At 55.0% G+C, this 26661-nt stretch overlaps 4 protein-coding genes across 5 annotated transcripts in view; 2 read left to right on the top strand and 2 right to left on the bottom strand.

The window, feature by feature from the left end:
* The first annotated feature begins 3834 nt into the window (after nt 1-3834).
* On the top strand, nt 3835-5010 carry HPDL (4-hydroxyphenylpyruvate dioxygenase like). The gene has a single exon (XM_009483121.2). It carries the CDS (start codon nt 3835-3837, stop codon nt 5008-5010), a length of 1176 nt encoding a protein of 391 aa, XP_009481396.2.
* Nucleotides 5011-6597: 1587 nt separating this feature from the next.
* On the bottom strand, nt 6598-11557 carry MUTYH (mutY DNA glycosylase). The gene is made up of 15 exons (XM_075711225.1): nt 11458-11557; nt 11092-11225; nt 10313-10352; nt 9880-9953; nt 9703-9744; nt 9544-9615; nt 9235-9348; nt 8857-8954; nt 8435-8579; nt 8093-8168; nt 7833-8018; nt 7528-7673; nt 7160-7312; nt 6972-7022; nt 6598-6702 (listed from the first exon to the last, which is right to left on the bottom strand). The coding sequence occupies exons 1-15, from the start codon at nt 11555-11557 to the stop codon at nt 6598-6600; spliced, it is 1536 nt and encodes a 511-aa protein (XP_075567340.1).
* Nucleotides 11558-12108: 551 nt separating this feature from the next.
* On the top strand, nt 12109-17607 carry TOE1 (target of EGR1, exonuclease). The gene is made up of 7 exons (XM_075711106.1): nt 12109-12219; nt 12297-12337; nt 12546-12642; nt 12813-12971; nt 13325-13584; nt 15500-15671; nt 16807-17607. Exons 1-7 carry the CDS (start codon nt 12109-12111, stop codon nt 17605-17607), a joined length of 1641 nt encoding a protein of 546 aa, XP_075567221.1.
* Nucleotides 17608-21640: 4033 nt separating this feature from the next.
* Nucleotides 21641-26661, bottom strand: part of TESK2 (testis associated actin remodelling kinase 2) — an 85629-nt gene continuing 80608 nt past the window's right edge. For both annotated transcript variants that reach the window (XM_075710899.1, XM_075710900.1), the window contains 2 exons: nt 26174-26309; nt 21641-24034 (listed from right to left, as the gene is read on the bottom strand). In XM_075710899.1, the coding sequence (XP_075567014.1) occupies nt 23022-24034; nt 26174-26309 (1149 nt within the window). In that variant the 3' untranslated portion in view covers nt 21641-23021. The remainder of the gene's footprint in view (nt 24035-26173; nt 26310-26661) is intronic.

Below are 26661 nucleotides of genomic sequence, written 5' to 3'. Positions count from 1 at the left end.
CCTAGACCCCCAGCCCTGGAAAGGGGGAAATGAGGCGTTAGTCTCCCCTCTGCCCCGGGGCTTAACCCGATGGGGTCCTCCCAGCCCCACTGCAACCCCAAACTGCCTCTGGGGCAGACAAAGACTGGTGGGCAGTATCGTACTGGTCCCAGCACGGCACTGGGAGCCAGGACACCAGCACCAGCAGGGTGAGGAAAGGGGGATGAGGCTGCATCGGGGTGCCCAGCTCCCAACAAACACAGTACCCTCACCGCTGGCTTTCGTGGGCACCCGCTGTGGCAGCAGGGTGCCCCGGTCTCCCCCGGCGGCGAGGCACCTGCTCCACGCATCGGGGCATGAAGGTTCCACTCCCCCCGTGGGCCTTCTCCTCCTTCCCAACCCCAAAAGCCAGACCCAGCCATGTCCAGGTGTCTGTCTTTGCCGCAGGGGTGGGCAGGGATGCAACCCCCATCGTCCCGGCAATTGGCAGGGAATCAGTGGGACAGGAATGGTTTCACCTTCAAGTCACCTTGAGAGTTCTTGATGCCCCACAAAGTGCTTGAGGGGTACACAGAGCCTTTAACCCCTCTGCCCCCAATATCTGCCTGAAGCCCCTTCCTCCCACAGCCCCCTAACCCTGCCCATCCCAGGACACATTTAAGGAGCAGGGGGAGGACACAGGGCTGCGGGGGATGATCCAGGGAGGTGGGGAGGGAGCAAGGGACTGTGGGGTCTGCTCAGAATGGATGAAGCCCCAATCCTCAGCCCTCTCCCCCACGAGAACAAGCCCTCAGTACCGCACTTCTCCTCACTGCCGTCCTCCAGCCAGACCTTGCTCCCGGCCCCAGCGGCTCTCACAATGCCCAGCTGGCCCTGGTCTCCCTTTTATCTCCTGTCCACTCTCCCCGCCCAGGAGGGAGGAGAAGAGCCCGGCTGGAGCAGGGACTGCGCCCTGGCCACCACCGCCTGACTGCATTGGGGGACGGCAACAAGGCAGGCACTGTCCCCCTCGGTGCCACGCAGCTTCGGGGTCCTGCTGCGACAGCCCAGCCCGAGCCGTGCTGGGGCAAAGCGGTGCCTGGTGCTGGGCTGGTGCAGAGGGTGCCAGGCAGTGCCGCGGGGAAAAGCCAGGCACGGCCACTCGAACAACCCCCGCGGGCCCAGGAGGGCCGGCAGCATTGCCAAGGGCGCCGCTTGCACCAAAGTGTTGCAGGACCGTGGGGTGACATCGAACAGTGCCACCCACGCGCAAGGCCCCCAGGTTGCTGCCAATGCACCTCTGTCACCCGGCAGCCAGAAAGACAGGTGCCTGCCCCGCACCCCTGGGGTGCCAGAGCTCCCTGCCCTGCGGGGTGCCTCCCCAAAGGCTGTGTCGTCCTGGCACACGGTGCCACGGGCGCTCTCGGGCCATGCTCTGCCCCACGGCAAGCCCCCGGCGTCGGGTCCCGTGCCTCCTGCCCAGCCCCGCACCGGGGAGGGGGCTGTGGTGGCGTGAGGAGCCGGTGCTCCCTTGGGAAATCACAGCGCCGGTGGATTCTGCCCCCCAACCAAACAAGAGGAGCTCACCGCTTTGGCTGCACACGGACATCTCTGCAAATATTTGAGCAGTTTATCGTACCTGGGCTGCGTACAAAAACATGATAAGGCAGGGAAGGGCAGCAGACACAGACACAACGGGGGCAGCGACAAGGTCTGGGACATATGGAGAGGGGGGGAATTTGTCCAAACCCAGCCACGAGCAGCAGGGAGAGAAGGGATCACTGCTGGAAGGCTGGAGGGGCTCAGGGATGTCAGCAAGAACGTGGGGCCATGGGCTGGGATTGGGGAGCAGGCGCAGCTGCGTGGGTTCAGCCTGGAGCAGGCCCATCCCGTGACTGACGCCGGCCCCTCTGCAGAGCTGTCACCCCCCATCCGCACGCCGCTCCCCCCCAGTCCCCGCCGGGTACCCCGGGCACCGTGAAGCACCCAGCGCCGAGCAGGGGCTTAGGGTTAGGGTTAGGAGTTAGGATTATCCCCTGCCGCACGCCCTGCCCCAACAGCACTCGGGCTGGCAGGGAATGACCCGGCACAGCCATCAGCCATTTCCTCAGCGGTCGCAGGGGACCCCCAGCCACGGCCTGGCAGCCGCCTCCTCCCCTCCCTTCGCTCACCCCCGAGCCCGGCGGCCGCAGGGCCTGCGGCTCCCAGCCGGGGCAGCTTTTTGTTGTGCAAACACAGCCCGGCACCCCCGGCGCCGATGCAAAAGCCCCCGGCGCCCGCAGGCTCCGGCAGCCGCACGTCCCCGGCTGCACAGGCGCCGGGGCAGCTCCCCGGCCGGGCGCAGGGCCTCACGCCGCCCGTGCCGGCCCCGGCCTCGCCCAGGGCTGCGGCGGCCGGGGAGGCTCCCCCCGCGGCGGCGCAGGCCGCTCCGCAGCCTCCCCGGCACCGCCAACCCCCCGCCCCGTCCCGCCGTGGGCCGTGGCGTGCCGGGGAGGAGCGAACCGCACCGCCTCCCCGGGGGCCGGCCCCTGCCCCGGCATCCCCTTCGCCCGCAGCCTTGACCCCGGTGAGCCGCAGGCCGAGGGCGAGCCGGGGCCCTGCAGGCCCCCGCGGGCCCGGGGGGTGGCAGGCCGGGGGGCGGCGGGGGGGGGCGGCCGGGAGAGGCGGCGGCAGCGGCGGAGCGGGGAGCGGGGCAGCGGCGGGGGGAGGGCAGGCAGGGAGGGAGCGCCGCGCCCTGCCCATGTGCGCAGCGGGGCGGGGGCCCCGGCGGGGCTGCCCCCTCCCCGGGCTGCTGGGCGGCGGCGGCGGGGTCCCAGCCGGGCGCCGCCGGGCCCCCTGCTCCCCCGCGGCGGGCGGGGTGCCCGGGTGCGGTGCAGCCTGTGCCCCCCCCCGCCCGGCAGAGCCCTGTGCCCTGCCCGCGCAGGGAGCGCTCAGTGCAAAGCCCTGGGGCTTTTTTTTTTGGGCGGGGCAGGTGGAAGGGAATAATTAAGCAGGTCTCCCCCCAACTCCCCAGTGCACCTCTGAGGGGTCCGGCCGGGGTGGCTGGTGCATGGCACGGGGTCAGGAACCCTCAGTGGGATGCTCTTGAGAGGTGATGGCGAGGGGGTTTTTGGCCAGGTCTTTTTTTTCCCCCTTCGGCGTGACAGGTATTTGGGTGGGGAGGGAGGTCGCTTTTCTCTCAGCGTCCCTCCTGTTTCACCCTCTGTGCCCCTAAGGCAAGGTCACTGCCCCCAGCCTGTCACGTCGCCCTTATTGGGGAAGGGCAGGGCACACCGGCCTGCCCCGACCCCGCTGCCCCCCTGCCCTTTGCTGGACACCACTGACAAGCGCTGGGCCAGCACCAGGAGCCTTTTAGCTGTAACCAGCACGCTGCTCTGTTTACCAGTCCAACCTCCATGTTCCTGGTTGCTGGTACGGGACATTCCCCCCTCCACAACCCTTGTCCCCATAGTCTTGCTTACACATGCAGGCACACCTCCCTCGCCCGGATTTCCCCGCTAAGCTCCCTGCGGCACCCTCGAGGGACACATGGCTCCAGAGGGGACTCGCTGCGGCCAAGGCTCAGGGCTTTCCTCCTCTGTGACCCCAGGTGTGGGCGTGGGGCAGGGCAGCATAGCAAAGGGGTGGCAGGACGGCTCGGCGTCCTTGGGCAGCTTTTTGCAGCTGGTCCCAAAGGTGGGTGCCTTTGCACAGTGCATATCGGCTCGTGAGACCCACTTATTTAAAATACACACATTTAAGGGGTGCAAATTTACATGTGTGTACATCTGTGCATGCAGATGCACTCGGGCTCCGTGCAGTGTGGGGGAATGGCTCCTTCCCGTGCCCAGCAAGCCCCCCCTGACCCCGTGCGTCCTCCCTGCAGCCTGCCCAGCCATGGCAGCCTTGCTGAGCCGCCCCTGCTTCATCTCCCTCCACGTGCCCTACAGGCGGGGCTGGGCCCAGGACCTGGCCACCACGTTTCGCTTCCAGCCGGTGGCTGTGCGGGAGACGCCACGGGTCCGGCAGCTGGCCTTGCGACGGGGATCCGCCGTCTTCCTCATCAATGAGCGCCTGGCGCAGGGATCCGCCGGTGCCTCCTCCCGTGATTTCCTCTATGACGTGGACCCCCGGCCCGCCTTGGGCACAGCCTCCAATGTCTGCTTCGAGGTGGATGATGTGCCGGGGCTCTGCAAGCAGCTGCAGAGCCAGGGATGCTCGCTGCCGGTGCCCCCCACCGAGGTGAAGGATGATGGCGGCTCCGTCACCTACGGCGTGGCGAGCTCCATCGTGGGCAACGTCAGCCATACTCTTCTGGACCGATCCCGCTACCGGGGACCCTTCCTGCCTGGCTTCCAGCCCATCCAAGGAGCCCCCTCGGTTGCAGGGGATGGGATTGAGATCACCCACTTTGACCACATCACATACGTCTGCCCGCGGGGTGGTGCCCGGGCGGCTCTGGACTGGTACCAGCGCTGCTTCAGCTTCCGCCGCTTCCTGCTGAACCCGCAGGAGAGGCCGGCCGAGGGGTACATGGTTGGTGGGCAGGGGGTGGGCATGCTGCTCCTCGCGCTGCAGAGCGCCCAAGCACATGGCTGCAAGCTCATCCTTGCCGAGTCCCTCTCGGAGGACGTCACCAACCAAGTTGACACTTTCCTAGAGCAGCACGGTGGGGCCGGGATCCAGCACGTCGGCCTCTGCACCACCGATATCGTCGCCACAACCAGGGCTTTGCAGCAGGGGGGAGCACGGTTCTTCACGCCCCCCGCTGCCTATTACAGCCAGGGGGGCAAAGCAGAGGAGATCCAGGGGGCCGGGCAGGACCCCCACACGCTGGCAGAGCTGGGCATCCTGCTGGACGCCACGGTGCCCAGGGACAAGGGCCGACCAGGCACTGATGCCACAAAGAGCCCTTCCCAGGAGTATTTGATGCAGATATTCACCCATCCCATCTTCTCCGAGGAGACCTTCTTCCTGGAGCTCATTGACCGGCGGGGAGCACCGGGCTTTGGGGAAGGCAATATACAGGCACTGTGGAAAGCTGTGCAGGTCTATATGGACAAGCAGCATTAGTGGCAACACTGCAATCCTCCTCCCTCAGCTCCCTGTCCTCTCTGGTCCAACCCTGGGGTGATGCACCGCTCTAGAGATACCAGCAGGTGCCTGCGGCATGGCCCAGCTCAGCGGGGACCAAGGGACGTCTCCGGGTCAACCCAGAGCCAGCTTCAGCATGACAGCAGGTTGCTCGGAGCCAGGTCCAGTGGGGCTCTGAGTATCCCCCGGGATGGAGGGTGATTTGTCCTCCTCCCAGAGTTCCTAGTGAGTTATCAGCCTCATGTGAAGAACTTTCTGCCTTTATTTAATCTTGATCTAATCAGACTTGTACCTGCAGCATGGCCAAGGGCACTGCTGTCAGAGCAACACCCCCAGATGCAGGGGATGAGGGCTGCCAGAGGGGACTGGATAACCTGGGGGCCATGGCCACCACAGCTCATCAACAATTACCACCCAGAGCATGGCCAACCACTGTGCGGGGCAAGTGATGGCCTCTTGTTCCTCTTAATTAAAGAATCAACCTGCAAGCACTGCTTTGGGTTTTTGGTTTTTTTTTTTTATTCTCACATTTAAGATCTGCCAGAGTTCCGGGTGAGGTTGAAAGGGCCCTTCCCACCCCTCAAGGCAGGCTGGCCCCAGTCCTGCAGTCCCTAAACTGAGGCCACTTGCCCCTTGTGCACCCCCGCAGGACTGGCCCCTGTCCCTGCCAGCCCCAGGCAAAGACGCAAGCCTGGGGAAGCAGAAAACTCTTGGCAGCCCCTGGGAAAGAGCCTCCCGGGCTTGTGCCTCTGCAAGGGTGCTACTGTGCATCGCAGTAAGGGAAAGCCACGCTGTGAACACAGTGGGGAACCAGCCTGACAGAAGAGGTGAAAAAGGGGGAATAAAACCCTACAAAAAGCCCAGGGGATGGCTGCCCAGCCCCACAGAGGAGCTGCCCAGAGGCAGGAGCTGTGCAGTCCCCAGGGGCTGATCCCTGCCCTCGCAGGAGAGATGCCCTAGGTGCCTTATTTAGGGTCGCCAGTAGTTAATGCTCAGTCAAGGGGCTCATGGGTGCATTAACGAAGAAAGGCCTGCTGTCCCCAGCCATCTTCATATTCGACCACAGGCTGCCCGACAGCCCCAGCTTAGCACAGTGCAACTGAGGTAGAAAGTCACTTAAAAAACCCCCACACGCTTTAAATTTATTACTAGAAATCCTGTGAACTCAGGTTCAGTAAAAACAAGTGTATAAAAAGGGCTACTGGAGGCCAGGAAGGGTAGAGCAGCATCCACCATTGCTGCCTTTCTCCTGGAGAGAAATCCCTGCTGCCGCGAGGCCACGATGCCAGAGTGGTGGCTGTATGGAGCCAAATAATCCCAGGAGGGCTCCAGGTGAGCACAGAGGGCAAGCCTGGCTCCGGGTCACATCCAGTATCACACTGGCCCCATCAAGACACAAGTCCCACGGGAGGGCTGGGGAAGCCCCCGGACTCTGCAAGGCGGAGCGGGAGGCTATTACAGGGCTGCGGGCCGGGCACACAGCAGCGTGGGGGACGCCATCCCGACGCTGCGGGCAGGACTCACTGCAGCGCAGGTCTCCAGTGGTCTCAGATGTGAAAGGTGCTATCACGAGGAGGTGGGTGCCTGGAGAAAGGCACGGAGGGAGAGTTGCGTCCCAGGGCGGGTGCTGCTCGCTCCATTTGGCTTTACCCCCCGCTTCCGCTTGGAGCCCTGCAGGAGAGACACACTAGGGCTAAGCCAAACCCCAAGGGCCCCCACGGCCTCCAGCGATGACCTTTGAGGCAAGGGGGGGACCCTGGTATTGGGGGCATCCAAGGGGCAAAGCCAACCAGGCAAATCCCCCAGACGCAGCCCTGCCCCAGGCTCGGGTTGCTCCTCAGCCTGACCCCAAAGCCCAGGAGGGCTCCAGCACCGCACACCGGGGCCTAGCCCACAGCAACAGGAGCTCCCAGGACCGCACACCCTCCAGTGATGCCCACCTTGCCAGGGCTGCTCTCCTCCCCACGCTGCTTCTCACACGCTTTCAGCACCTGAAGGAAGCACAAGAGAGCCCAGAGCTGAACTGCAGCCGGGTCCTGGAGCCAGGACAGCCCACAGAGGTTGGGGGGATGCCCAGGACCCCAGGGAGACAGAGGGAAAGGAGGAAAAGCCCAGGTCCCCCCAGTACCTTCTTCATGGCTGTGGACACAGCTGAGGCATGAAACTCCCCCTCTGTCACCCAGCGGGAGGGGGACAAGGCAGGGTCCAGGGTCATGTCCCCATCCAGGGGCAGGGAGTAGACCACATACGTCTGGTGGATGTGAGAGAAGATGTGGACGACCTGTGAGGGGATGGGAAAAACACAGAAATGGGCAGGCAGCAGGGGATGCACTGCTGCCTCACAAGTGCACCGAGTCTGCCAGGGCTCTGAGGAGCGGAGCGGGGCAGGGCTTGGGAGGGGTGACAGCAGGGAAGGGGACCCTCTTCCCCCCATGCTATGTCCCCCGCGGCCAAGCACAGGAGGCTCACACTGCGTGCCTCTGGCTCCAGGCTCACCTCTCCGATGAACCGTAGGCCTCTGGCCGCCACGGGCTGCCCCATCCAGGCCTGGAGGTGATCTGCCAACACCTCCCTCTGCTTCTCCTCCGGCAGACCCTGAGCCAGCGGGAGGCTGGGGAATTCCCAGAGTCCGGCCAGGAGACCTAGGGAGGGGGCACAACAGGGACATGAGACAGCAAGAGGCACATCTGAGGACACTGAATCTCATCACATCACATCCCACTCCCAGGCTGTTCTGTCCCTCATGTAGGCAGGAAGGGGCCATGCGGTGCCTCTGATGCCCTCCCGCCCAGCTCCATTACCCGAGCTGGGTCTCTGCACGATGAGGTACTCCGGGGCCCCATGGCAGCCCCTCCGCTCCAGCACACACGTGGCCGTTCGCGCCACCCGCGGCTGCTTCTTCGCTGCTTTCCGGGGGAAGTTGGTGACCCCCAGGCTGCTGTCCCATGGCTCCGTGGCTGGGGGGCACAGGGGACAGCCCCCAACACCTGCAAACGCCAGTGTAACAGTCACCACAGGGCCCAGACCCAGAGCCACAACAGGGATCTCCCCAGGCACTTACCACAGTCCTCAACGTCAGGCACTGGGGCAGGTTTTCCAAACAGCTTCTGAGAGGCGAAGGCCAGCTCCTTCTCCACCTGCAAGGGGGGACAGGAACGGGGACAGGCTCATCCACCAGCCCCCCTTGTCCCCATGCATGGTGGCCCCTTGGGACCGGCACCCGGTGAGGATGCAGGATGTGATGCCCAGCCAAGAACAGCTTGCAGCAGTGGTCTGGGACAGGGATGGCTTGTAAGAAGCTTCAGAGGGGACCTGGAATGACCCTCTGCCACCTCACTGAGACAGCTGGCAGCCCCCAGCCACCCGGAGGCAGGGAGAAGAAAGATTTTGCGGCCCTACTTACCCTGCGCTGCGCTTGGCAGTGCTGCTTCACGGGGCACTCCCCGCACAGCGGGGCCTTGGGCATGCACACAGTTGCCCCCAGCTCCATCAGGGCCTGGTTAAAATCCCCCGGGCGGCTCCTGTCTACGAGGGCATTGGCCATGTCCCTGGGAGAAACAGTGGTGAGCGGTGCAGGGTGCTGCGGGGAGAGGGCCCCAGGACCTCTGCCCACCTCCTGCCTGCAAGGGATAATGCTCCTAGGTAGGCAGAGGCAGCACGGCTCCTTTCTCCACCACTCGGAGCAGCACCAGCTTCCCAAGAGCTCCCACACCCCACACCTCTCTCCCTTCACAGGCTCAGCTCCTGAGTGATCCTGCCCTCGGCCACCAACAAGCACAGCCACAATGGCCGCAGCTCGGAGCAGGAATGGAGTGTTCCCCTTACCAGAGCCGGTCGATGACAGCCGGGCTGCTGGAGTCGGCACCGATGCAGCGCAGGCGGCATAGGACCCGGATCACATTCCCATCCACGACGCCAGTAGCCTGGGACCAGGAGCTGGGGTTACCGTGCTGGGAGGTGCCCATGCTCCTGGCAAGGCAGGGAGCTGGGGTGCTCCCAGGACAGAGGGGACACACACAACACACAAGGCTGACCCACAGGCCAAGCTGGGCAGCGGGCGAGACGCACCACAAAGCGGGGGGAGCCAGAGGCAAGCGCAGCCCTGGGGAGCCCCTGGCTTGCGAGGCCCGGCAGCAGGACCATGCCAGCAGCGGGGCTGAGTGGCAGAGAGGGGAGACGCATCCACTGACACCCAGCTCTCACCTGCCCATACGAGATGGACGCGATGGCTCCCGCCGTGTATCGGCCCACTCCCGGCAGCAGCTTCTGCAGGTCCTCAGCCGTCCTGGGCATCCGGCCAGCCAGATCGGACACCACCTGCCAGAGAGGGGGCTGAGGTCAGGGAGCAGCTGGGGTGCGTGGGTACAATCCATTCTACCCACAGTAACACAGGATCCTAGCCTTGTGCCAGCAGCACAGAGCCCCAGCGAGGCAGGGCAGACGGGAGCCAGCACCAACCCACAGGCCACAGAGGGCTTTGGGAATAACCCCCACATCCCAGCACCAAGGCACCTTCCTTGCTGCCTCCTGCAGACGCTTCCCTCGGGAGTAGTAGCCAAGTCCTGCCCACAGCTCGTTCACCTCCTGCTCCAAGAGACGCAGCGTGCTGTTAGATGGGGCGTGGGAAGAGCCATGAGGGCAGGGAGAGCACCCGGCCCCAGCAACGCTCACCTCCAGGGATGCCTGCGCCAAAGCCTGCAGCGTCGGCCACTTCTGCGGTACAGAGGGGAGGGGACAAGTCAGGGACAAGCAGAGCCGTGCTCTGCAGCTGGGGGTCTGCCACAGGCAGTGGACAAGGTCTCCAAAAGGGGCAGCCTGTGGGCACAGGACTCTGTGAGGAACAGTCACCTGCATCCAGCGGTTGTAGTAGTCAATCACTGTAGCCACCTGCGTCTGCTGGAGCATGATCTCAGACACCCACACTGCAGGGAGTGGGGCAGGGATCAGAGCAGAGGCACCAACACCACCCACACCTTGCAATGTGGCCATGTTAGTACCGGCTACAAGTACTGCAGTGGTATCCAACAGAGGGGACCCCTTCCCACCGCCCTCCCTCCCCACAGGCTGTCCCACAGGAGTTCCCTCGGGCTCAAAGTGGGCTCTCAGACCCCCCAGAGCCTTGCAAGTAAGGTCAGTGGCTCTCGTGGCCACCCCAAGCAGCTTGTTCCGAGGATGGCAACTGAAGCCACGTTTCCTCACAAGGCCGTATTGCACATCCGTGTCGGGGGAAACGCGCAGCGGGGTACCCCATGCACGCTGGGGCGCAGCCCCTGCTCCTCACCTGCGTACGCCCGTCTGTCGGCATCCGGCTCGGTTGCTGCCTGAAACGGGAAGAAGATGGAGCGAGAGAAACAGGGTGACACAGGACCCCACCACAGCGGGGACCTGTGTATAAAATAAAATTGCTTGTGGTGCGTTTTGAACACCGCGTAGGAATCTGCATAAAAATATTCCCCCCAGGTTCAAAAAATCCCACGGGAGGAGCTGTCCCAGACCCGAGCCCCTCTGCATGGGAAGAAATCCAGGTCGATTTAAATCCCCCAGAAGGGCCATGCAGTTCCCAGCACCGTTCAGACAGATGTTGCTGTAAAGCTGATGCCCACCCCCCGCACCCCAAGCACCTGCGGCCAGGCCGAGTGGGTAGGAGCTCTAGTAAAAACACTCAGCAGGCTTACAGCAAATACACGGAAAAGCTTTTCCACGCAGCACTCGCTGCTGCAGGGTACCACAGAGGCAGGAACAAAACAGGTTTAAAAGTCAGCTAGGCTAGGTTTATGAGAGAAAAGTGCTCAGGCTTGGAGGCTGTATTTGAGAAGCGTGGTTTCACCCCGTGCCCCGCTTTATTCTTCATATCTAGGAACTGGCTACAGACCCCCCGCCGTGGAACTGCCAGGACTAGCCGGGAGCACGCTCCCGTTTCCAACACCCTCTTCCACTTCCATGCAGTTCGGGATGCATGGCACAGGGAAAGCCGCCGTGGCCACCTCAGCAACACCCCCGCAAGGCAGAGGGGCCGGTTCCCCGCTACGGCGCCGCTGCCTCCCGACGCCCCCCCCTTACCAGCGTCCTCCAGGGAAGGTCCCGCTTGCATCTGTCGTACCACGCCAGCAGGCTCCCGCGCAGGGCCTCGGTCTCCGCCGGGTCGCTGAAGAGGTGCCGGGCGGGCGGCGGGGCAGGCGCTGGAGCCGGGGCCCCTGGCAGGAGAGCGGCGGGGGTCAGGGCACGGCGGGGGACGGAGAAGCGCTGCGGGGCCCGACCGCAGCACCGCGGGGCCACGGCGGGAGCCCGACACCGCCGCTGCCGGGGGGGACGAGCACGGAGCCTTAGGAGGACGCAGCAAGCACCGGCAGCAGCTGCCCAGGCTGGCGGCGCCGCGCCCCGGAGAGGACACCCCGCGCTGCCCCCAGCCCTCCCGCTACCGGGCACCTCCGCGGGGCGACGCGGCCTTCCTGCTCTGCCCCGCGGGCGCGACCGGCCTCCCGCCGCTCCGCTGGAGACCCGCGGCCGCCGCCCGGAGCTGGCTCATGGCGGGGCCGGGGCGCTCCACGGCGGGGCCGGGGCCGGGGCCCTGGGGCGGCGCGGCACCACGCGAGGCTTTCCCGGGAAAATGTTTCTCGTGGAGCGCCCCGCCCCCGCGCGGGGGCAAATCAGAGCGGGCGTCCCCGCCCACCTTCCGCGCGTGAGCCAATCGGAGCGAGGCGCGGGAGGCGAGGGCTCGCGCCCTCCCGTCCTCAGCCCGCCCGGGGGAGGGGGCGGGACTTCCCATCGCGTCAGAGCCAATCAGCGCTCGGCGGGAGAGGACGAGGTTGTCCCCGCCCCTTCTCCCGCCGGTCGCAGCGGCCGCGCGAGAAGGACCCCAGGGGGCTGCCCGGCCTAAGCGCCCGCTTGCTTAAAACAGAGATTTTGGTTGAAAACGGGTTTTGGAGAAGGGGAAAAAAACCCCACTGGCGGCTGGCAGCAACCGGGCCGGCCGCGCGGGCAGGCAGCGCGGGGCGCGGGGGCGGGCAGGGCGATGGGCGGGAGCGGGCAGCCGGGGGGCAGCCGCGGCGGCGGCCCCGGAAGTGGCGCGGGGCGGCCATGGCGCGGTGGCGGGTGCCGGTGGTGGACGTGCAGAGCGACAACTTCACGGAGCTGTGGCCCTCCATGGTGCTGGCGCTGCGCACCGCCACCTTCGTCGCCGTGGACACGGTGAGGCGGGGCGGGGGGCGGCGGCCACCGGCGGCGCGGCCGGGCCCGCGGGGCCGCTGACGGGTGTCTCCCCGCAGGAGCTGAGCGGCCTCGGCGCCAGGAAGTCGCTGCTGAGCCCGTGAGTGCCCCGGTCCCGCGGCGGGAGAGCGGGTGTCGCTCAGCCGGACGTACCGAGGCGCGTCCCTTCGGTACCGGCTGCCCGGTCCCCGTCCCCCTGCGGGTGTAGCTCTCCCGGGGGGGCCGGTGGGACGGGGGGGGGGGCGCGGCCGAGGGAGGGCGGGGGTGCCGGGGCAGGAGCCGTCAGCTCGCCTTCTCCTGCCGCCCAGGTGCATCGAGGAGCGGTACAAGGCCGTCTGCAGCGCGGCCAGGACCCGCTCCGTCCTGTCCCTCGGCGTCGCGTGTTTCAGGCAGCTCCCGGAGAAGGTACGTGCGCCGGCCGCGGAGCCGCCGCTTCCCCTCGTTCCCGCCTCCCGAGGGAGCAGCGGGACCCCGCTGGGAGGTGGGACTCAACCCCCCCGCGCTCGGTGGACTCGCCCCTGGCCTTTTCGGCCGCTCCCTGTGACGGGCGTCCCTGCACCGCTCTCCCTCTGCAGCCCGAGAACACGTACCTCTGCCAGATCTACAACCTGACGCTCCTCTGCATGGAGGATTATATCGTCGAGCCCCAGTCGGTGCAGTTCCTGGTGCAGCACGGCTTTGACTTCAACAAGCAGTACTCCCAGGGGATTCCTTACCACAAGGGCAACGACAAGGTACAAGACAACTCTCCTTCAGGCACCTCCGCCGGCTCCGCTCCAGGCTTCCGGGGAGGTTGCTGGCTTCCCCCGCTCCCAGCGTCTCCCTCACACAGCTGCTGAGTGAAGATGGGCTCCCGCTGGGGTTTTGAGTGCAGCGTTGTCTCTTTCACCTCCCTGCTGGTTTACATCCAGGCTGTCACTTGTTGCAGTTGCTTTTCCAAATATTTGGGCCTCTGTTTGGCGAGAGCAAGAAATAGCTGTAGGCAGTACTCTGCTACAGCAGGCTCTGAGGACTTCCTGGGGTGACGGCAAGTGAAGGCGCTAAGGCTCATTGACTAATCTTCCTTGACTAATCCTCCTTCTTGCAGGGCAATGAGAACCAGAGCCAGAACGTTCGGACTTTTTTTCTGGAGCTCATACGAGCAAAGAAGCCTCTCATTCTCCATAATGGCCTGATCGATCTGGTCTTCCTGTACCAGTGCTTCTATGCTCACCTCCCAGACAACCTCGGCACCTTCACCGCTGACCTCTCGGAAATGTTTCCAGCAGGAATATACGACACCAAATATGCTTCAGAGTTTGAGACTCGCTTTGTAGCATCCTACCTGGAGTATGCTTACAAGAAGTGGTGAGCGGCGCTCTGGTATTTAAAGCTTATGGGAGGAAAGGCAAAGGGAGTGTCACTGTTTTGTTCGTTTTTCTAGGCAAGGGAGTTGGGTCTTTGTATTATCCCAACAAGTGAAGAAAGGTGTTTTTCAGATGCCTCTGCTCTGTGCTCTTCCCATTTCTAGGACAAGTGCTGAGTTCATAAGGGTGCATTTTGTAATATGCCTTATCTGTTCAGTGGGCAGCTGCTGAAAGAGGATTTCTGTCTTCCACTGGCAGCAGTTTTGACCACAGAGTGACATAATCTAACTGAAAAATAATGGATTCGCTGCATGGCCCTGGTCCAGCAGTGCCACAGGGCCACGGCAGGAACACATGCAGAAGAGAGACCCTTAAAACTCAGCTAGAGAGCAAGCGAGAACAGGGCTGTGCCTGCAGGGTCTGCTAGTTACAACTCGGTTTTGTAAGGGATGGGGCAGTTAAAGCGTGAGTGCTCCCTGCACCGCCTGACACTGACCAGCTCTGCCACATGTCCTGCACCTGATGCTCACATGTGGCCAGCTACAACTCCCATCGCTTTCCTTCCAAGCAAAGGAAGGGCATCCTGTCTTGCTTCCTGCTCCCAGCTCTTCGTGGGTATCTTCCAGGCAGACACCCGTAGTGTAGTGAGGTGGGTGTTGGTCTCTTCTCCCAAGTAGTTAGCAATAGGACAAGAGGAAATGGGCTCAAGCTGTGCCAGGGGAGATTTAGATTGGATATTAGAAGAAATTTCTTCATGGAAAGGGTAGTCAAGCATTGGAACAGGCTGCCCAGAGAGGTGGTGGAGTCCCCCTCCCTGGAAGTGTTCAAAAACCAGGTAGATGTGGCACTTTGGGACATGGTTTAGTGGACATGGTGGTGTTGGGCTGATGGTTGGACTGATGATCTTAGAGACCCTTTCCAATCTTAATGATTCCTAGTTTTTACTTTCATTAAAAATAATCCAGCCACCAAGCCAGGAATCACCAAATTGCTACTCTACCCTTAATTGGTTTAGTGGTGGACTTGGTAATGTTAGGTTAATGGTTGGACTGGAGGAGCTTAAAGGTCTTTTCCAACCTAAACGATTCTACGATTGTATGATTCTATGTTAGAAGCAGAGATGTCTGTCCACTTCATGTGTCAGTCTGGCCCCTGGTTCTGCACTCCCCATGCAATCTGAACGAGCCCCTGGCAGCGATACAGCCCCTTGAATCTCCATTAAACTGAAGTCATGCTCTGTGCAGAGGAGAAATGGTATTTTTAGTTACTGTTTTATATCAGGAAATGCCATTTTGACAGGTCTGAAAACATAAAAGATGGCTGTTCTCAAACATGAGAATGCTTTGTTTTGACAAGACAAAAATACTTTTTAAACTCACCTCTTAAATGTGTTAACCCACAATTCTAGTTACATGGAGCCTTCTAAAGGTTTTGGGCCTTTTAGCCAGCTCTTGGGACAAAACAGTTCTTTTCTCATGAGACGGAAAACGTTTCCTTGTTGTCTACGTTGCCCAGGTTCGACCCATTTGGGTGGTGGCTGCTGGGTACTCTACACGATACCTCATTTGGGGGTATTTTCTTTTTGTCCATTACATTATGAGGACTGACATACACCTTTGTGCCCTTAATATTTAAAACCATGCTATGTGTCCCTTTCTTCCATAGCTTCACCAGAGACACTGTTGTCCCTGCCTGTATGTCAGCAAAAGAGAAACCAACCTTTAAATCAGCACAGAAGCGGCTACTTACTAAAGCTATTCTGCCGGGACTGGGTTTCTTTCCACCAGGCTGTCGAACTGGGGCTCGAGCTTGAGAGTGGGAAACTAGTGGAGTTGAGACTTGTGTTTGCACCAGCTCCATGCTGTGGTGTACCTTCAGTGAGTTAACCCCAGTAACTGTGTACTCGTTTGTTCCAGCAAGCGAGAGAACTGCAAGCTGAAGGACTCCAGCAGCCAGCACCTCACCGTTGAGTTCTGCAACTACCCTGCCAACATGTCCCGTTACATCGACTATCGCCACTGCTCTCTGGAAGAAGAAAGCCACAATGTGGGAGGGGGAAATAAGGTGCCTGTCTGTGAGAAATTTTCGGTAAGTAACATGAATCCCTGCTTCCTTCCTGGCTCCATGGAAAGAACCACGTGTGGCCAGAGCAGGAAGTGCTACTAGGAGAGCACCAGTGCTTCCCAGGAAAGCAGCGGGGAACTTCCCCTTGCTTGCTTCACAGTACAAGGAAGATTTTCAAGCTTCAGGTGCTTCATGATGGAAAGGGCAATAGCATACTTCATGATGGAGGGGGTGAATTCCACAGGCTACATTAGACACGAAGATTCAGAAAGATTATATGGCCCTAAATAGTGGGATGGTATGAGTTACAGTACCTATTGGTGTCATGGGAGGGCTGCAAGTTCTAAATTAGTTTGTCTTGTCTTCTGAGCAAGAAACCCTGCCTCTTTCCTCTCCCGTGTCTTGATGAGATATAAAAAATATTACCTGTCTGCAGCTTCTGGCACTGTAGCACAGTGTGATCCACAACATCTCGAGTCCTGGTGCTGCTACAGCATAAACAGCCCATCTGATCAGATCATAACTGGTTTCAGATGCTTCAGGGAGAAAAGGAGCTCTTCCAGATGTTGCTCATTACTGTCACAGAACAACATAGGTTGGGGAAACCTCTGAGAGTTTCTCATCCAACCACCAACTCAATATTGCTCAGAGCCTTGTTTAGTGAATTTTGAAAATCTCTAAGGACAGAGATTACAAAACCCCTCCAGGCCCCTGTTCCGGTGCTTGACCACTTATTGCAAAAAATGCTTTCCTGTGTATCTAGTCAGAATTTCCCCTGACTGTTAACCATGCCACCTTTCCCTGTGCTCCCCTCAGAAGAGTTTAGCTCCATCTTCTCTATAACCTCTGCTTTAGGTAGCTGCGGACAGCAACTAGATATCCCCATCCCCTTAGCCTCGTCTTCTCCAGGCAGAACAAACCCATCTTCCTTGCCCTCTCCTCATACATTGTGTGCTACATCTTGACAGCTCCCAGCTGCACTTGCTGCAGTTTGTCAAGGCCTTTTGTGTGACTTGTGGGGCTGTAACTGGACACAATGCTCCTGATACAGCCTCACAAGCCCTCAGTAGAGGGGAATAATTAGCTCTGCTCCATGTTATGGTGATAAGCTGCTCTGACCAGGAGGCTGGTGGCTACAGACTTATCTTTTTCTCCCTAGGCCTATGGCTGGTGTCCAAAAGGGGTGAAGTGTCCACAGTCTCATAATATTGACCTTATAATTGATGAGGATGACAAGCTTTGGGAGGAGAAGCGGAAGAAACGGAAGCACAAATGGAAACGTCGGAAGAACACAGAAGAGCCTGCAAAGGCGTTTGAACAGGAAAGCTCAGGAAAAGAAACGGAGCTAGCTCAGAATGGGGAGGAGGGACCGCCACGAAAACAGAGCTGCTATGAGCCTGCAGCTGCTATGGAGCTGGCAGAGATCACACCCAACGCTGAGGGCAAGCCACTGGAGGAGAACTCCAATGACATGGAGCCAAAGGTCAGCTCAGACACCAGTGCACAACGGGAAGAGGATCTGGGGAGCACTGAAGGAACTGCTGCCCAGGTAGCAACTGCTGTGAGCCCTTCTGACAAGGGCAATGCCTCTGACAGTGACCAAGCGGAGGGGAAGTCAGAGGTTCCTGCTGGGGTGGGCTCAGTCAGTCACCCAGACATCCCTGAGACTGAAGCAGCATGTGCTGCAGAAAAGGAAAAGGAAACCCACGGTCCACCTTCACAGGGGGGCACACACCGAGCTGGCTTTGATGCATTCATGACTGGCTACATCATGGCTTATGTCTGGATGCTCAAGAAAGGAAAAAACACAGATGCTGGTGCAAGGCCCTGGTTGCCGGACTGCCACAATAAACTGTACCTCAGCGGGAAATCGGTGCCACTTCAAATAGTGAAGAGCTTGTTTTCTAAATCTTCCAAAGCTCACAGCCAGAAGATTAAGTTGGCCTGGGCCAGTGGATAGAGCTAGAGGACTCCTCACTGAACTGTTTTTTTTTCCCCCCCTCAAGTTTTGAAGTTCTTTATTCCATCAAGAACTGACCAGAAGGGGAGCAAGTTTCTTACTCTTGTTTTTGTTTTAACTTCTGACAGATTAAACTGCTCTCAATTGGAGTTCCCCCTGTTGTTCCGTAGTGGCATGCTAGGCTGTGAAGACAGGGGTGAGGCTGGAGAAGAGGGAGGAAAAGTGCACCTCTCCAACTGCACCCAGGGCTGCAGGTTTCAGTTCAGTGCTCTGCACTCAAGTGGGTTTTGAAAAAACAACCTAGGGTTGCCTTTCTGGAAAGACCATATGCTAGCTACTTTAGCATGGGTTTCACTTCTTGCAGGAGATGAAGAGGGTAATCGCTTGATAACAAGAGGAGACAGATGTCAGAGCTTCCCACTTGAACTTCTTAGCATGTTAGAGCCCCAGCCTCCTCCCAGATCTTGCCTTTATCCTTACTGCACCTACAGCTTTACTACATGTTGCCACTTAATGTAGTGGTTTAGGGTGGGACAGACCTTTTCAAAAGGAGCATGTGCTAAAGGTCAAAGTCTACCTACAAAACCACATCTGAGAGCTCCAAGCTGTTGACCCATACAACCAGCTTGATAGAAAATGCTATAAACAGTCACTGGAGGAAGATGTGATGCTTCTGCCAGACACCAGATGAAAGCAGGCTAGCTCTTCAGGCAAAGCATACATTTTTATGAATGTTTAATCAAGTGTTACTGCTTCCAGTCACTGCTGGTAGGGTAATTCCCTATAACCCTCATAATTATTTCCTGACTTTCTAAGGAAGTCAAGAAGGAAAAAAGTGTTGTGGTTTGGGGGCTTTTTTGTTGTGTTGTTTTGTTTTAAAAAAAAAAAAAAAAGAGACACTGGCCATGGTTGGTTTAGAATATGCACCTGGGAGAGCTATCCCACTTCATATTTGTACTTTACCTTACAGCATACATGGACAAGACCTTTGCTCCTATAGGAGAGAGGGGAAGGAGAAAGCTCCTCCTCCCAAATGGGCCAGCTGGTTCTAGTGCAGGGTAACTGTGTGCAGAATCAAGCTGCAGCAGGTCTTCAAATTTCTAAGGGGAGATGCAGTGGGCCTTAAAGCCAGATGTGGCCCTCTTAAACCGCACTGCTTCCTGTGCTACTGAAGCTATTCTGTAGGACTAGAGCAGAGCAGTCACAATGGCAAGCTCCCTGCAGGCTGAGTGCTATCAAAAGCCATCTTGTCTTGTAGGTCACAAGCTACTGCCTAGTCTTCAGAGCGCTATAAAGCAGAGCAGAAAAGGTCCTTGAGTCTCATGGATTTAATAGTGTAACACTTCAGTAAGATGCAGGAACGAAATAACACTGAATAAGGATGACAGTTCTCCCCATTTATAATTCAGCACCAAGTAATAGTGAATACGATCTCAAGCCAGGTGGGTCACCCATAGCTTAAGTAAGCATTTGAGCCAGCTTTTTTAACCTAGAGTTGCCCTCTTAATCACAAGACTCAGGCCTTGATTTTATTTTTATTTTGAAAGCAAGTTGGGAAAGTTTACAAAACCTGACCAAGAAAAAATTATGAAAATATTTAACTGGATTCATCTTTGGTTACTTCTTATTGCAGTTCCAATAAAACATATACCATTTCTATAGTTCAAAAAAAGTCAGAAGGTCAATCAACATAAAACCAAGACGTGCTTTCTTTACATATTCATAAATATCCACAATATTAGAAAAGATGTTTTGCAAAGATTTTTTTTTTCTGGCAGTGTTAACTTACTATTATACACAGGCTACAAACTTCTTCCTAAGCCTTTAATTACAAGTTAAGCTATTTACAGACCGCAAAATATTAAGACGTAGAACTCCTTCATAAATACGAAAATAGATCATCTCGCAAAGATCTTTATACTTAATCAAATATCTGGCTGCCTCTCCTCCCCAAAACAAGGTTATTTGTTTTGCATAGAAATGTAGTGACATGCAATATAAACAATAGCATTAAGTGCAAACAGGAATTATTCAAGTGTCTTTAGTTGTACTGGCAAAAAATACCAATGTTCTGTTACACATAATACATCAATGCCTCTCCAACAAGTGTAAGTTTACTACAGCCCCTTGTCTGCACTGCTTTTGAGGGGCAGCAATTCACATGCATTCTCTTAGTTGCATTTTATCAACCTGCAACCTCAACAAAAATAGCTTATGACAGACATTTAAATGAATTCAACATAGAAAAATTTAAAGTGAATTAAAAGTATCTTTGATCTCTTCAGGGAACCTAGCAATGTGTAGAAAGTGTTTTAAAAGAGCAAGAACTGCTCCCTTAAGAAAGTCAAAAATCATGATAAAATCCAATCACAATAAAACTTTGTCACATCACTATAAAACAAAGAGTTTGCTGACCACATGTTCGTATTCATGTTCATCAGTAGCTGTCAGAAAATGGCCCCCAGTAGAAAAGCAACCTCAGGTAGGCAGAAAACCTAGGAGTATTTACTAGGTGCAACCTAGATTCAGCTTTACACAACCAAAGGGATGAGACGTAGTGAGTGCCAGCTGCATCCAGACCCTTGGAAACACTGGGTTTTAGCAACCACTTTGCTATTTTAAAATGGCCTTTTACTCCAGTTTCATACACATGCCTCTTTTCCCATGCAGACCACGAATGCAGGAAGGGCCTGAGCTGCTATTCCTTGGCATTTCTCTTTCTGACATCTCCACCAAAGTAGAAAAAGCTAGAGAAGTTGACAGATGTGCCCTATGAATGTCAGCTGGTTGTGCTTAGGGTGGACATTTAAGAAAATAAAATTTTAGCTGTGCTGCTTTGTAAGAGAGCAGGGAAACATTTTAAGAGACAGTGGTGTAAGAAAACAGATGAGGTCACTGTATGGGTGCCATAGAGGTACCCCAAGCCTGACTGCATAGCCTTTGCAGTCAGTGTCAGAGAGGGCAACAGGCTTCATGATGAGGTGTCAGCACTGACAACCAGGGCCAACACAAGCCACAGAGCAGCCAGAGGCGTGAGTGTGCTCTCCGATGAGGCTGCAGGCAGTTGCAGGATGCTGGACAGCTTCCTTGCAGCCTGGTGATCCAGAAATAAACTATTCCTTATTATTGCTTGTTTGTCTGAAGTCACACACCTAAATGTATCTTGTGACAACAGAAGCTGGTGCTGATGGTTTCCATCCCGGAAGATTACAATTGTATAAAAGATAAAAAGAGGAAATAAAAGCAGGCACCAGGCAGGCAACTAGCTGGCAACTGAGTTCTGCTGACTGTTTCCCTGTCCTCACACACACAGTGCCAGCCATACAAGCTGCTCTGCACTCTGCAGACACCAGCCCTGCAGGCAGGATACACAAGACAGACTACAGACCAGCACCTTCAAGAGGCAGAGAGATGTGGGCCAAAAGGGGTGATCTTGGTAAGGATAGGCATTTTCTCTTTCAAACTGGTAACAGCTGCCTAATCTGGCATGGACTGTGCTAAGTAACTCAGCAACACTGGGTTTCTCATTTAATTCTTCGCAGCCACTGCAAAAGGATAACTGCTGCCCAGCTTAACACATATTTCACAAGAGGAAGTGGTAATTATAACTCACAGAATAGTTACCTACACCTCTGGAAAGATAAGCATCTCAGCCAAGAAAGAACTAAGGCTTTCTCTTTCACCCTTTCTCTGACATCAGGAAAGAGCAGGAATAGCCTTGCTTCCATAATAGACTAGCTTACATTTTCCATCCTTACAAGAGAGCAGGAAGAGAGTGTACAGGCTACCTGGGTGAAATTCTGGTCTCCACTGCATCACCATCTGCTTAGCAGGCATGCAATGCATACCTCAGTTAGGAGTGATAATATAGGTTAAAAAAAAAAAAATTTAAAAAAATTTTAAAATCCCATGTTGTTGGGACAATGATAGTGGAAAAGGGCAGGATGGCGCACAAACGTCATCACAGAACAAGCTTTCCCGTACATCACATCCCAGAGCTGGGATCTCTGATGCTGGTTCCAGCAAGCAGCATTAAAGCTCATGCTGCTGCTTCTTTCACATGTACCTGCTGGTGGAGGGAAGAAAAAAAAAAAAAGAAAAAAAAAGAAAGAGATCATCCTGTTCAGTGATAGGAGAAGCCAATGAAGACAACAGCTTCTTTCTGTAGAAGAAAAAAAAGTTAATTTGGAACAAGCAAATTTTCTTCAGTTTGACAATTCAAAGCCCTTCTGTGAGTCTACTGTCTATCCTCCTCCAAGAGCACTTGTGTGGCTGCAACACTGCCGGCAACGTCCCCTGAGCAGGGGATTCCTGTCCTCTGTCAAGCAGTCTGGTTTTAAATAAGGAGCCATCACTACTGCAGTGATATCAGTGAGATGGGATGTCGTACCAGAGAGGGAGGTGAATGTGACACTTCTAGCTTAGTGGTAATAGTCAACTGTGATCTAGATATTGCATTTAATTAACTATTCTGGAGAAACAGATCATGATGTCCATTCAGCTCTTCCAAGATAAGAGCCCACACCCTGCAAAAGCTCAGTACAACTGGTACTTTCACTGGCAGTTTCTCCAGAAGCCCAGAAATGACAATGCCTGGAATATGGCTCTCCTCTTGTGCCCTGGGCAAATCTTCCTCCACATTTGGGTTGAGGTACACGAAGAGCTGTGCTAGGAGGAGAGCGGTGCTTACCGCATCCTGCTTTCCTGCACTAACATATTACACATCATTACCAAATCCCAAGGGAAAATGAAACGCCAGGGAACAGATTCTTCTTGTTAATCGCAAAGTACTTGTCATGTGATTCAGCCTGCCAATTGCGACCAGCATGAGGGGTTTTGTTTTTGCTGCTTTTGAAAGAAGAGCTTGTTTAATGCTGCAACAGCAGCTCTGGGACCAGAGAGCATTCCTATTTGCTCAACACAGCTCTGAAAGATCTCTGTGCCCATTTCTAAAACAGAGGCTCCAACTCATGTGCACTGCTGCAGAATGTTAATACAAAATCTGCAGTGGTTTAGAGCAGCTGGTCAGTCAGAGGAAGAGGGAACACCTAAGGGTTGCTCCTTCTACCCAACGTGGAGCTTAAGGCCTTGAAATGCTCCATGCTGGAATCCAGGTCACACTGTTTACCCAGTGCCTGCTCTGGCTGCTGCCTCTTGGAAGGACTGCAGGGCCCACATGGCCATTCTGGCTGGAGTAGTTCCCTCTCCTAATGCAAATCAGGGAAGAGAATAAGCAAGTTTGAAATAAAATAATCAGTCTCTCCAGATGCTGTCTGCAGCTATCTGTTTGACAGCCACTTTCTACCATCTACTGAGTCTCGTTCCAATGTGAAGCCCAGCACTACAGAAAAACAGGGTTTTAGCGACTGGGAACAAGTGTTCCCTCAAGGACACATTCAGTTTGAGCCCTCTCTTCATATGTCACAAGTTGACTGCGTGCTGCCACTTGCTGGGATGTTGGAGGAGGTCTGAGACAACAGGGCAGGACTGTCCCCACCCTGCTCCCTGAAGGGCCATGCCTCTCTCTTCAGCTCAGTGGAAGGACTAACACTGAACAGAGGTTTTGTAGACTCTAGCGGAGTATTTTTCAGTAGGTCATCTTCCACCTCCATCTCTTCAGAAGGGAGACAACCCACAAACACTTGTGAGGAGTCATGTCCCTCAGAGTTCACTGAATTCTCAACTGGGAGCTTTTTGTAAGATAGCGGCTCAGGCTGGGCCAGTGCTAATGGTTGATTACATGCTGGATCTCCACATGTGTTTTCAACAGGGCAAAACCCATTTTCCTCCTGGGCCACTGGCCCATCTGAACAGTCCATATCCTCTTCTTGTCCCGGTACAGGAAGAAATTCTGGCCTGTGAGTCTTGGCTTGAAAGGGGGGAATCTCTGACACACCATATTTACTGCTACTCAGGAGTTTTTGCCGAACCTCTGCACCTAGCTGGGTTGGGTCACACCTGCTGACAGTTGAAGACAGTCCCCCAAACAGGCCATATTCCTTGTGTGGCAATTCAGGAGAGAGTGGAAGTGATCTGCATCTCCTCCCAGGAAGAAGGGAAAATTCTTGCCAGTCTGTGCTATACGCCTGCCGGAACTGGGATTGGCTGGCTTTCAGGCCTCCACCTGCCTCTGGAGAATGCAAGTCAAACACAAGGGAGATCACAGACTTGCTTGGCATGTCAAAGAATTTGATCTTCCCCCCCTTGAGGTCCTCCCGGGCACTGAAGGGATTAACTTTCCGGCCTAACCCTTTGTTTGGTGTATAGTAGGGGTCCTGCACGTTTATCTTCCTGGAAGGCTTGCGGGAGAAGATATCCGACTGGCTGCGTGACAACCAGATATTCCGACGTGGACGGGGTGACTTGGGTGGGATCTTATCATCCAGGGAACTCAAACGTTTTACTCCTGGTCCTTTTTCAATTGACCCTGAGTAGAAGAAAAGAAACACTCTTAGCTTAAAGGAGCTACATGCCTGCATGTCTGCTCACTCACAGAGCCTTCACGACAACTGTAAAGAAAAAGCTCCATTTCTGATGTTCCAAAGTATCTTCCATAAACACGCTTGCTCATTCCTTACAAGTTACTGCACAAGCATACCATTCCCTTCTCCTCAGTGTATTATTGGTTTCAAATGTGGAGATTTGGCAGCCGTGTCCACAGGACCTTTTAAATGTAAGGCAGTCAAAACTACATTTAAAATACTCTCTCCTCTTTACTCATGCCTCAGGCTAAAAGTCATCTTGAAGACTCGAGGAAGTACGAATTCAGTCAACGCCATCTCACTTCCCTAGGCAGTGAAACTGGATTGCTTCTTTATCATTTTATGATCAAATTTGCCACCCACATTATGGGGGATGCTAATTTGGCAAGACAATATTGTCTTCAGAAAAAACAAAGGAAAGGAAACTGTACAAAAATTTGGTAGGAATGATGAAGTCTTTCCCTATTCTATCCAAACCCTGTACTTTAGGGCCCCTTCAAACCTCCTCACTGCCAGTACACCGACACAGCAGAGACACACAGAGTGATCTTGGAGAAGAACAATTTGCATGTTTCTAGATTTATCATCCTGGCTTCCCAGCAGAGGTTGCCCAAGATCTTGGGACTTTTTCACCCTGACAGGAAAAGCCTAAGACCAAAATAAATGCCCCTCCTGATACCATGAAGAATTTAAATCTTTCCATCCCAGCCTTCATTCAGTACACTATCCAATACAGAAACTAGGGATATATGAGAGTTTGAATCTAATGAATAGGAGTTAAAAAGTTGTACATATGCGTGTGTCTATTTCTTTGCGCACATATACGTGCACACACACATACAAATAAAAGCTGTAGCACTAGAACAGGATGGGAAAATTGTAGTTGTTTCAGGAAAAAATGCTAACTCCTTGAGTGTTTGGAGCATGTATCTCCCACTGGCTCTCAAGGTGCCTCTGAGGAGCTGTGGTACAGTAATAACAAACATATAAAGAAGTAGTATCTCCTTTTGATTACCATTTCCAGAATAAGCAGATATGGATTTCCACTTTTCCCTTTAAACACTGCCACAGTTTAGACTGTAGTCACTCCACCTAGGAAAGACTATGCAGGTCAAAGAACAGCATGTAACACTTCTCCAAGAAGATGGAAATCTGACATGTACTCCAAAGAGAGAATGGGAGAATGCCAGGAAAACGGGGGGGGGGGGGGGGGGGGGACACACGACACACACACACCCCCCAAACAAACAAAAAATTTTCCTTTTTAACTTGCACCTCTTTTAGATGCTTTCCAGGTGTGGGAGAACTACCACATGCATGCACTCCATGTGGTTTGCAATACAGAACTTACTTCAATCTATAATGATATTGCAGACACAGATGTATATTTATTGTGTATTTATATATACACAATATGAGAAAGTATTTTTACTGTACTCTAAGTTTCTGATGCCAGAAGTCTACTAACATAGAAGATACCTAATTGGAATATGCCCCAGCCTACAAGAACTGCTTGCAGTTTGCTCCCCACACCAGGTGGCACTAGACGGCCTTAGAGAAAGCCCTTCAAAAGCCAGCATTCCCAAGCAGAACTGGGATTCGTCTTTTCCCCAGTCTTTCAGAGTATTTCTAGGTACTTTATAACACTCTTGCATCTTCTCTGCTCTTCCTTCTGAAGGAATTTAAGGACCTTCTAAGTGTTATGTGTAACATATACCAAAGAAGTTATGTATATGCACAAAGTGTGGCAGGGACAAAGCAAGAGTTGATAGATTTTCATATACTATTAGCAACTTACAAAACTATTCCCAATTGAACTCTAAATTTCCCCTCAAGAGCTTGTGGGCAGAATCTTTTGAGGCACTTTAAGAAACAGTTAGCTGTTCTTTCCCAAAGGACACTCTTCAGTGCAAAATATATAGCATTGTTCCAGAATCATTTTCAGGCTTTGAGTCAAATCATTCATAAGCTGTAAATATATATATACACACCATATATAGCTGAAATCCCAGTCTTCAAAATATGAAGCATTGTACCCTCTTGCTGTTAGCATGCAGCAATGTTTGTACAATACAAACACTTACCCTTGGGTTTTCTTTCACTGTTGTCAAGGTTCAAAAACTTTCTCTCTCTCTCAGAGTCCTCATTTCTCAGGCGGTTTAAAATCTCCTCCAGTGTTTTGACAATATCAGCAAATGAAGGACGCAACTTTGGATCCATCTGTGAATGCACGCAAATCAAATAGGTTCATGTGGGTTTGTCCATGCTATTCTACTTACACAGTGGACAGACAGAGGAACAATCTGAAGGACCTGAGAAAATTCAAGACTGTTTTAAGAAGTGTGTTGTCATTGCAAAAAACTTAAGTAAAGCGGGGGAAAAGTAGTATTCTGTCCCAGTTTATGTACATTATACCTCTCACATTTAATTATCAAGTTGTAAACGTTCTATGATGAGGACGCATTTTAAATTGAAAAGGTGGGAAGCTGTTAGATTCAGGGCTTCAGAGAGGGTTTTCTTTGTTTGTTTTAAAGAGGTTTCATAGTTCAAGGATTTCTTTCTGGACTCCAGT

Source organism: Pelecanus crispus, chromosome 5 (genome assembly GCF_030463565.1).
Source record: "Pelecanus crispus isolate bPelCri1 chromosome 5, bPelCri1.pri, whole genome shotgun sequence".
Classification (NCBI taxonomy): Eukaryota; Metazoa; Chordata; class Aves; order Pelecaniformes; family Pelecanidae; genus Pelecanus; species Pelecanus crispus.
Note: the sequence above shows the minus strand (reverse complement) of the source record. Positions and strands in the feature narration are given on the sequence as shown.